This window comes from Amborella trichopoda, chromosome 11 (assembly GCF_054954075.1).
Source record: "Amborella trichopoda isolate Santa Cruz 75 chromosome 11, AtrichopodaSantaCruz75HAP2 v2.0, whole genome shotgun sequence".
Lineage (NCBI taxonomy): Eukaryota > Viridiplantae > Streptophyta > Magnoliopsida > Amborellales > Amborellaceae > Amborella > Amborella trichopoda.
The window spans coordinates 40,739,973-40,751,066 of NC_142346.1; the positions used below are offsets into that span (position 1 = coordinate 40,739,973).

At 35.3% G+C, this 11,094-nt stretch overlaps 1 protein-coding gene across 3 annotated transcripts; it reads left to right on the forward strand.

Annotated features, from left to right (window-relative positions):
• Window positions 1-1,251: 1,251 nt before the first annotated feature.
• On the forward strand, window positions 1,252-10,861 carry LOC148779907 (putative indole-3-pyruvate monooxygenase YUCCA11). Of its 3 annotated transcripts, XM_088852305.1 has the most exons (5): window positions 1,252-2,017; window positions 3,747-3,810; window positions 9,550-9,783; window positions 10,116-10,238; window positions 10,534-10,861. In XM_088852305.1, exons 1-5 carry the CDS (start codon window positions 1,941-1,943, stop codon window positions 10,726-10,728), a joined length of 693 nt encoding a protein of 230 aa, XP_088708431.1. In that variant the 5' UTR covers window positions 1,252-1,940; the 3' UTR covers window positions 10,729-10,861. The 3 variants fall into 3 exon arrangements, with proteins under 3 accessions (XP_088708431.1, XP_088708432.1, XP_088708430.1); XM_088852306.1 differs by lacking the exon at window positions 3,747-3,810 and having other exon boundaries at window positions 1,327-2,017; XM_088852304.1 differs by lacking the exons at window positions 1,252-2,017; window positions 3,747-3,810 and adding an exon at window positions 6,072-6,856.
• The last annotated feature ends 233 nt before the right edge of the window (window positions 10,862-11,094 follow it).

Below are 11,094 nucleotides of genomic sequence, written 5' to 3' on the forward strand. Positions count from 1 at the left end.
AGTCGTATGTATGAATTTTAACGTCAACTCTTAACCTAAGCTAACTGATTTTCAGGATTCTTTCTCTACAAATTTGAAAAGTCTGTCACCCACACTCACTCTCTCTATCCACTTAGTCACTATTAATATTCCATTTGGCAATAGATTTCTAAAGAGAAACTTGTCCTTAACACTTGTCTCCAAAATGGGAAAGAGAGGATGACATATGCAATGAATAGATAAACTCTTGGCATGCTAACATTGTTTTAGACGCCAAATGATCTCCCAATTACTCCCCATTATTTCTAGAGAGAGAAACCCAAGAGATTCATTTCAGTTTTCTAGAGATAGAGAATGAAATTAAGAGAGAGAGAAAAGTAACCAAGAGACTTAGACGCGTGGTTCATGAATATGAGAAAAAAAGGCCCAATTCTAAATGTTTTAAAATATATTACCAAAATTCGCTCGTGTTAGCAAGGAGTAACAATGAACAATTCAAAAAAGACCAACACACCTTATTAGCTTAATGTCTATTAACATAAAGACATTTCCTAACTAACTATCATACTTTACTAAATTATGAAATATTTTGAGGACAATGCGTATCCCTTAAAAATGAAAATTAGCCGAGCAAGCCGAGCTTAGGCTTGCTAAAGTATGGCTTTCAACTGCTGGTGGACTAGCAGTTTGAAGCAACCAGCTTGAGCTTGAATAGACCGAGAATTGGCTTGAGCCTGGTTTACATTGAATTATTTACTTATATGCCATTTTTCACATTCCATAGTTCAATCCAAACCTTAACCTTTACTGCCGTTATGGGTAGCTGTGAAATAGGCACTCTAAGTGACAACAACGAATTATAGTAATATTCAAGATATTTCTAATAGCAACAAAATAGGTTTTCTAGTTTTTAATCAATTTTAAAGTTTTAATACGTGGTGTAGACACCCCATTTTAAAACTAGCAAATTTTGTGGTTTTATTGAACCCCTAGGATCACACTATCCAAGCAAAGCCCCAGATCATAGACCACTATAGTCCATACTGCCTGCCTTGTGATCCAAAATTCTGCAGAACACCTTATTTTAGTAAAAAAATCATTAAAAATAGTAAAATACCTTGTTTTGACCCAAATTTGGCAAGCAATATCAAAAGAGCTCGTAGATCAGCCATGAATTGGAAATTTGTGATTTTGGGTAGATTTGGTCTGGGCGACGCTTCTGGTGTCACCCAAGGCTGGGCGACGCTCCAGGTGTTGCCCAGCCCAAACAGACCCAAATCCACTGATTTTTGGTATGTAGCGTCTCGACAGCCTTAAGATCTACCCTGAATTGGAATCTACCGTTTTGAACAGATTTGGTTTGGGCTACGCACCTAGTGTTGCGCAGTCCAAGACTGACCCATATCCGTCGATTTTTGGCAGGGAGCTTCTTGACAGCCCCAAAATCAACCTGAATTGGAATCTGTCAGTTTTGAGCAGATTTGGCCTGGGCGATCTCTTACTGTCACCCAGCTCTGACTGCTCCAAAATGGCAGTTTCCGCATGCCAAGCCTTCTCAAGACAATTTTGGCCAGGTTCATTGAACCTGGACCATTTTGGCCTGGGCGACGCTCCTTGTGTCGCCCAAGCCTTGGACCACCAAAACGGCAGTCCAGGTTAGGAGATCTGCTGGTTATGACATGTTTCCAATCGTAGATGATTTTCGGGCTATAAAAGCATGATTCCGGGGAGATTTGGAGAGCTTTTGTTTTTTGAGTTTCAGACACAGGTGGAGAATTAAAGGCTGATAATTTGAGACCTGTAGATATCTAGACTCTTAAACCCTAGACCAGAGGCTTGACCTAGACCTGAGACTTGACCTAGACCTAGGAAAACCCTATTTTTAAGCCACTCTTATATCAAGAAAGTCATTCAACCAAGCCAAGGCTTGGTCAGAACTTGGAGAGAGATAAAGAGGACACATGGAAAAAATCCAACCGGTCCTGATACGGGCGTGGCCTCGAAGCCGTGGGAGTCCCAGGCCATCTGGCCCGGTTTGGTACTCTTTTTACTCTTTCTGCTTTTCTTTTCTATTTTATTCATTTCAATTAGAATTAGATTAATTTTGATAAATTTATTTTGTATTTCATATTTCGGATCAATGCTGGCTCTGCCACTGATCTGAGAGCAGATGTGCTCATTTCTGAGTAGATTTGGCCTCAGATCAAAATTCGATTGTCCTCACTATCCCTATCACTTATTTTTAAAATTAGGTTGTGGTGCTCGAATCCTAGGGATCTTCCTATGAAGATCTCTCCGATTTGCATCGTAAACACGTGGCTATAAAAAAAAGTATCATTAGTAATGGCATCTTACTGATGATCAGGGTTCCATTTGCAAACTTTCAGCCATGAATAGTGGCATGCCATTCTTAAAATTGATATACCAGCTAATGATACCCAATTGTAAGGGATTTTATTTCTAAATTCTAAAAAACTGGGCTTTCAAATGAGTGCTTAAACCAGTATGTATCGGCAAAAGTAACCAGCAGATCACATCATAACAAGCAAGTTGTCGTGATAATATGAATTTTTATCATACGATTTCATGGTCCTGAGTCAAGCTTTAATTTGGAAGGTTATGTTGTAATCATCAATGCCTTAACCAATTTAATTTCCAAGGCGTGAGTATTTAATATAATAGCTCAAAATGAGTTTCCTCTTTAAGATTTGCATACCATGATATAATATAGAGTTTTTGTATTGTGTTAAACTAGCTCAAGCCGAGCTTCTCTACTTTTACAAAGAATCTTACTATTTTTCCATTGTTGGAGAAAGTCTCATTTTCCATTTCTTGATAACACAACCATGAAAGAGGCAGTAGTGATCATTCTCGAGGCAGAGCCCTCTGGTTTTTCTACTTTCATTTGTCTTGACCAAATCTCCTTTCTGAACATAATTGTCGAGAGAGAAGGCTGCCCTGTAGATCTGTGGAAGGGAAGGTGCTATGAACGTCTCTGTCTCCACAATGCAAAAGAATTTTTCTGTGAAGTACTACATTACTCACGCACACACAGCACAATCAACTTCATATTTGAGATGGACTTTAAAAAATATATAAATGACTATTCCATTCATTTTTAGCTTGAGACCCTATTTCCTAGGTATGTGAAAACTGCCACTAGCAATACAGACCTTATTTCTAGTAGCAATTGGTTGTATGGAGATACAAGTCAGTTAGAAATTCAAAGACCATAGGAGGGCCCATTTCTACTAAAGAGCAAAACTAGCAGGGGCCCATCCTTGATCTAGGAACAATTAAGAAAATAAAATCTGGGGACATAAAGGTGTCTCTCGCTCTCTTGGTTTAAAATTAGAATACGAATTGGTGAGAATTGTTTGGGGCCTTGGTGGTAGTACCCTTAAGCTCCATGATGAAGTCTCATACTTCATTCTTAACAAAGGGTAGGAGCCCAAATCCCCACTAACTTTTTTTTTTTTTAATCATGCGGATTGGTGTCTATGTTTTTTTCCTTATTATTTAGAACTTCATTTCAATGTGCCTTTTTTTTAAACTTATTAAATATGTGCACACACTCTCTCTCACTCATAAAGTTAACATATGAGTTACTGTCTTTTTTTTTGCCTTCCGCTCGAATTGGGTATATGGTTCTGGTGTATGCCGTTTAACTTCTCTGTCTCTCTCTATCTCTCGCTCTTGAACAACACCTGCCCACCATTGCATGCGTAAGAGGTAACGAAGTGGAGTACTCTAATTATGAGATGCAGGTCTTCGATGCCACAATACTGGCAACCGGCCGGCTACAAGAGTACAATAAAAGCATGGCTCAAGGTTAATCTCATTTAAGTAGCCCTACTTCAACAAATAGTTTCTTGACTAGTGTTTGTTCTACCTGTGCCCCTTTGATTTGATTTAAAATTTAATGCATGAATTTAGATCTTAATCAAGTTTGGAAAAAATGACTAGCTTTTTTTGGAATATTGTATGAGATTATAGAAAATGAGACCTTCTTTGTTACAAGGAAGACACAATTTCTTACAACCATATAAAATTTGATAGCTTGAACGTATCACAAAGTTCGAGAAAAATCTCTTGAATTTCGAGTTAGGTGAATGGCATAAGTACAGCTACCCAATTTCAATCACATTAGAAGGTAGACGATCTCATTGTGTACTTCTCCGTATTATATTTCTAGAATGCTTGCTTGGAACTATAATTGAGGACTTAACAAAGAGGAAATTTGTTTTTTGTACAAGTACGAGGATGGGCATTTCAGTGGAGATGGCATGCCTAGAGCAAAATAAACCATTGGAGAGGGACAAATGGTCTCTATAACGCTGGACTCTGAGAGTCGAAGCTGGAGTCAAAAGTGAAAAAAGACTTGGACATTGAGATTAAGCATAGTATTTTCTTGATTGTTTTTTTATATGAGATTGTATAACCATTTACTGTTATATTAACATGAGTTTTGAGAGGCATCAGGCATAGCTTATTCCTAAAATATACTTAATTAAATATGTGAGTTTGGCGATAATATAAGTCTTAAACTGATTTCTTTCAAAGCTCAAGAATTTTCTAGACCGTCCATTTTTCAAGATTTTCATATATTTATAGATCTACTTGATTTTAACCATTTTTGGATTTTAAAATTTTCTAATTAGGTATGAAAATAGATTTTCAAATAATACTAAGTTTTTTTTACAATAAAATTACATGTTATGATAAAATTTTAAGGTGCGCCTTAATTGATTTGTTTAAGATTGCAACCTTATAGAAACCGCACCCATATATATATATATATATATATAAAAGGTTGCATTCTTAAACAATACAATTAAGGTGCACCTCTACATTTTTAAGGTTGCAACCTTGTATAAACGTTTTCCATATGTATATAGTTAATTATAGATAATTAAAAATTTGTGTCTATCTCTTCATGTGGGTTTCTAAATATATCTAATTTTCATGATTAAACTCTTTCTATAAATTTGAAAAATCTGACACCCACACTCACTCTCTCTGTCCACTTAGTCACAATTAATAGTCCATTTGGCAATAGACTTCTCAAGAAAAAGTTGTGCTTATCACTTGTCTCCAAAATGGGAAAGAGAGGACGACACATGCAAAGGATAAAAAGTATTCTTGGCATGCTAACATTGTTTTAGACGCCAAATGATTTCACAATTACTCCCCATTATTTCTAGGGATAGAGAGAGAGAAACCAAGATATTCACTTCATTTTCATAGAGATAGAGAGAGAAACTTAGAGACTCAATTCATTCTTTTCAGAGAGAGAGAGAGAGTAACCAAGAGACTTAGACAAGTGGTTCATGAATGGGGAAGCCGGATGTTTGGTAAGTGAAGGGCAAGCGGCTCATACTAAGAGAAACTTTATCCATGCGCCCTTAAAGCATCTTATCAACAATTGTTTGAGCCTTAACAATACATAGCAAAAAAATAAAACCATGAAAAATTGAATTTTGAGGATTAAAGGACGAGGGAATCTAGCTGGTACAGGGCAGCAACGGTTTAATGCCTTTGTTTGGCCTTATCCTTGCATTTAGTGTGCACTTAAATTTCAACATTATTTCAATAATATAAACTAACCTAAATGTTCAAAATTTAACAGCAATTTAACCAAAATGCCCATGAAATCATTTGTGTCCGAGCACTAAAATGACCTAGTAGCCAATATGTAGTATCATCAAGTAAGTTTATTGTTTGGATCCAGTAATATGGTTAGGAGGGCAGGCAAAATCTTGAAAGCATAGGTGCAACCGCTTTGGAGATAAGAGGGTGAATTATGAAATTACTTTCAATGATTCTATGTACAAAATGAATTTTGTTTCAATATTTTTTTATATTTTTGGAATAATTGGATGGCCACAATCCAATTATGTTTCAATCTATATACAAATGAATTTTGTTTCAATATTTTTTTATCTTTTTGGAATAATTTTGTTTTTAATCTTTTTGGAAAAAGATTAAGGAAAACTAATCTTAAAAGGAAATTATTTTAAGATTAAGTTTCAATCTTGAATTATGTTTTCAATATAAAAGAAAAAGATTAAGGAAAACTAAAAAAAGGTTAAATCTAGCAAGATGGGAAAATTAGTCATTTTACTAATAACTAGTTCACAGTCCATTGCTATATAAAGTCTTCATATAACTGTAGTTGTTTGCCATCGCTAGAAGAAGTCTTCATAGGTCTTGTTGTTTGCCATTGCTTTGTTACTTGCATTGCTAGATAAACATGGGAATGGCAATGAGAGAGCAGGTCGTTATCATCGTAGGGGCCGGGCCTTCGGGTCTGGCGACTTCTGCATGTTTGAAAAACCTCTGCATCCCAAATGTAGTCATCGAGAGGGATGACTGCTCTGCTTCTCTATGGAAGAAACGTTGCTATGATCGCCTTAATCTCCACCTCGGCAAAGAATTTTGCGAGCTTCCTCATTTTCCTTTCCCGCCCGACGCACCCACTTTCATATCAAAAATAGATTTTATTAAATATATAGATGATTATTCTACCCGTTTCGGGGTAGAACCTCTGTTTTCGAGGGAGGTGATTGAAGCAACCTATGATAGGGAGGTACAGAGGTGGATCTTGCATGTGACTAACACATGCACAAAAAATGTTGAGTGTTACAGTGGGAGATTCTTGGTTGTTGCTACCGGGGAGAATAGTGTGGGCATAATACCTGAAATTCCTGGACTTCCTGACTTTGAGGGGGAGGTATTGCACTCTTCCCAATTCAAGTCAGGAAGGACTCACAGTGGCCAAAATGTGCTTGTGGTTGGCTGCGGGAACTCGGGCATGGAGATTGCTTTGGATCTCTCAATTCACGGTGCCGATGCTTCGATTGTCGTGAGAAACCCGGTATGTTGTACCATTGATTTCAATCTACTTACCAATCGTGCATTGTGCATCAACATGTCCCTAGATGCAGGGTCCTAGTTTTAACTTTGATGAGAAACCCGTTTTTGTTTTGATGAGAAACCCCGTCTTGCATGCATGTTGTAGACTTCGTAGCATTTTCCTTTGTTTTCATCTATAGATTTCTAATGTGGCCATGCATATCATAAGAAGAGATGACCATGCAAAATGCAATTGCATGTTCATGTTATGTATGTTACGATTCACGTGGAATGCATGGTGTGCATACCATACATAGTACAGATCACGTTATTCAGGGTTGTCGGGGGTTGTTGGCCAGTTTGACATCTCTTGACACAGGGGTTTATTTTGCCATATGTATTATGTAATAGCATATGTGTTGCTCACCCACGGGCCTACATAAGTGCTCCATCACAAAAATGAAGGGTAGTGGTGATCTACACGTATGTAGCAGGGTATACAAATGATATAACAAAAACTTAATTTTCTTTTTTTGAATGGCATAGCATAAATTAAAAGAGAATTTATAGAATTACCCATGAGAAACAAACAATTTAATAACTTACTCATATATTTTGATTTAATTTTAAAATATCCATAAAAAAAACTCATGATCTTGAGTTGGAATAGTTACAAATGGGTGGAATCTTAAGTATTCATCTCTTACGAGTAATTTGACGAATTTCCCTAAATAGAATTTTGGACCGACATGCTTCGTACACAACATGGTATGCGTACCAAGAAATCATTTATATTATATTCTCTAAATTGGTCTAAATTTTGCTTCTATAGATTTCCTTAATGAAAAGGTCTACAAAAGCTGAAAATGATTTTTAGGGGTCAATGCATCGATGAATTAGACATATATTTGACACTTGCTAAATATAGAACACATCCATATATCAAGGAAGTATTATTCGGAAAGAAATAAAACAAAGACACAAAGCTCAGAAAATATTAAGTAGAGATGCAGAAAAAGTATTCGTATGCAGCTGCATTTTAGCCCTCATAGCATCCTTAAGCTTAAATTAGGAATAGTTGTGATGCTTGATATATATTGAACATGCAGCAAAGTACAAAGGATATTTGTTTCTGCTTGCATGTAAAGTAGTTTCCTATCTTTTATTGATATATATTTGTATTATATAAGATATATTATATAGTGAATTTTTTGATTAATCTTTATTTTTATTATATAATGTACATAAAATAATATATATATATATATATATATATATATATATATATATATATATATATATATATATATATATGTATATATATATATATTTACATTGTATACATTTTTATTATATAATATTATAAATATGTGTTATATAAATAAAATATAATATGCAATAAATTATATTGTATATTATACAATAAAATATATACATTTTATATATGGCGGTGATTCATAAAAAAAAAAGTACCAAGTTTAAGTTCCAACCCTTGGGTTGGAACGTTTTTTTTTAAAGCAAAATTGGTACTTGAACAGTTCCTTTAAGTTTTGTTTGAAGTTCAATTTTTTTTTATCAAGCATGAAACTTGAACGATATTAAGAAGTTCTAAACTTCCAAGAAGACACTTCTTGCTATCAAACCCGTCTGTAAAGTAGTTTCCCATCTTTTATTGACATGAGTGGAGCATCACCCCCTCTTAATGTTTTTATTTCAAGGAAGAATATTTGGCGTTCTTTCAGTACCAAATCATTTGGTCTTTGGCCCCAACACCATGTAAGGGGGATCTCTTTGACAGCGAAACTCTCTAATTACATTTGCCTTACTCAAATAATCAATTAGAGACAAAAACCTCGAAACAAATTGGAGATAGATAAATGACTCAAATCAAAACCTTTTATAGATTGCGATCTAGTGGTATAGATTGAGATCTAGTGGATCCAGTTTGAGAGAAGCCTGGCAAAGGAAATTTAGAGATCTTTTTTTTTTTCCCAGAATGATCACATTTATTTCAAATACGAAATTCAAAATTTTGAGGTAAATTGGCACTATTAGGTGCTTGCGTAGGAGGACTAGATGCACAATTTAGTACGACAGGACCACCTATAATTCGCCCTTTCCAAATGTCATAGAAATTTTGAAGTATTTTAGACATTTACCAAATGCAAGGTCAGTTCCGAACAATGAGACAAGAATGTTCTCTTGGAAAGTTTTGAAAAGATGGGGAAATCATGTGTAATTTTGAAAATGTTTTTGGTCTCATGTCTTGGGGTTTAGCCTTTTGGGGCCCTATTAGCCCGCTGACTCACCATCAATAGACGTTGTAAAAAACAAATAAAGCTTATACTGTGTAGAGTTTTTTTTTTTTTCAAAATAGTCATATTTTAAATATAAAGAATTTTGTTTTATTTTTCATGTTCATGATCATCTTAACATAGATCATGAATCCCTTAAAGTTTAGATAAAAAATACATTTTTAAGATGGTAAAAAACTCCACAGGGAAAAAGATATGAATTCTTGATCAAAGACTCCATTAATAAAAGTTATGCAAATAGCCAATCTCAAATAGAATGTGCATGGCCTTAAATCTGTTATCATGCCTTTTTCATATGTTTTATTTGCATAAAATTATGCCCCATGAGCACATTTCGTGGTATTTAGATCAATGTGGATACTTATTTGATAAATGTTCCATGTATGTTATGGTGGTGCAGATCCATGTGATGAACAAAGAATTGATTCACATGGGAATGCGTCTGTTAAGGTACTTTCCACTGGGGTTAGTGGATAGGCTCATGGTTGCTTGTAGCCAGTGGTTGTATGGAAATACAAGTCAGTTTGGCATTCGAAGACCAGAGGAGGGCCCATTTCTACTAAAGAGGAAGACTGGCAGGAGCCCCATCCTTGATCAAGGAACATTTAACAAAATAAAATCTGGGGACATAAAGGTTTCTCTCTCTCTCTCTCTCATGTAGCTTAAAGTTAGCATAGGAATTGGTGAGAATAGTCTAGGGCCTTGGTGGTAGTATTGGTGAGAATAGTCTAGGGTCTTGGTGGTAGTACTGCTGAACTTCGTGATGAAGTCTTATACTTAATTCTTATTAAAGGGTAGGGGCTCAAATCTCCGACTTTTTCTAACTTATTAGATATGTGCAGTCTCTCCCTCTATTAAACTTAACATGAATTGGTGTCTTGTTTTCATCTTCCTCTCGAATTTGGCATATGGTATTAGTGTACACCTTTTAACTTCTCGCTCTCTCTCTCTCTCTGTAACGAACAGGTCCTTCCTGCCATTGCACACATAAGAGGTAAGGAAGTGGATTTTTCTAATGGTGAGAAGAAAGTCTTCGATGCTATAATATTGGCAACTGGCTACAAGAGTGCAATAAAGGCATGGCTCAAGGTTAATCTCATTCAACCCTACTCCAACAAATAGTTTCTGTGCTCATGTTTGTTCTAGATGAGCTCCTTTTGTTACAATGAAAAATTAGTGCATGAGTTTAGATCCTAATCAAGTTTCCAACAATTGATTAAAAATCAATGCATGACTTTATATCCTAATCAAGTTTTGGGAAAATCACTAGTTGTTTTGCAATATTATATTTCTAGAATACTTGCTTGGAATTGTATTTGAAGACTTAAAACTGAAAATTTGTTTATTTTGCAGACTTAAACTGAAAATTTGTTTATTTTGCAAGGATGAGGAGGAAATTTTTAATGAAGATGGAATGCCTAGAGCTAAATATCCCAACCACTGGAGAGGACCTAATGGTCTCTACTGTGCTGGACTCTCAAGAAGGGGGCTGTTTGGAGTATCTGAAGATGCTATGAACATAGCAAATGACATATACTCCCTCTTTAGAGATGGACTCAATAGTGAAAGAGGGCTTTGACATTGAGATTAAGCACAATGTTGGCTTGATTCTTTTTTGTATTATGGGTGTGGTTTTCTTTTCTGATTTTTTTTGTTTGTATTACATATGTATGATTAAATACTACAAGGAGTTCATCTCCAACTTCTCTCTCTCTCTCTCTCTATCCCAGACTTCTCGCACCCCCTCCCTCCTCCCTCCATGTTTTTACGTCCCTATGTTGGTGCCATTAATATGGAAAAAGGAAGCTCAATGAAGCCAAGCGCAATATATTAAACTAGCAAAATTTAAATATAAATCTCATTTTTTTTTTAATATTTAAAAATAGTTTTATATATTTCATATTTACTAATCAAATCCTTTTTTGAGAATGTAAAATATATTTTA

Bases quoted from the DNA above. Each gene is read 5' to 3' on its own strand.
- LOC148779907 (XM_088852304.1), top strand. From the start codon at position 6,233: ATGGGAATGGCAATGAGAGAGCAGGTCGTTATCATCGTAGGGGCCGGG. The intron at 9,784-10,115 runs GTTTCTCTCTCT...TGTAACGAACAG, and splicing joins TAAAATCTGGGGACATAAAG to GTCCTTCCTGCCATTGCACA. The intron at 10,239-10,533 runs GTTAATCTCATT...TTATTTTGCAAG, and splicing joins CAATAAAGGCATGGCTCAAG to GATGAGGAGGAAATTTTTAA.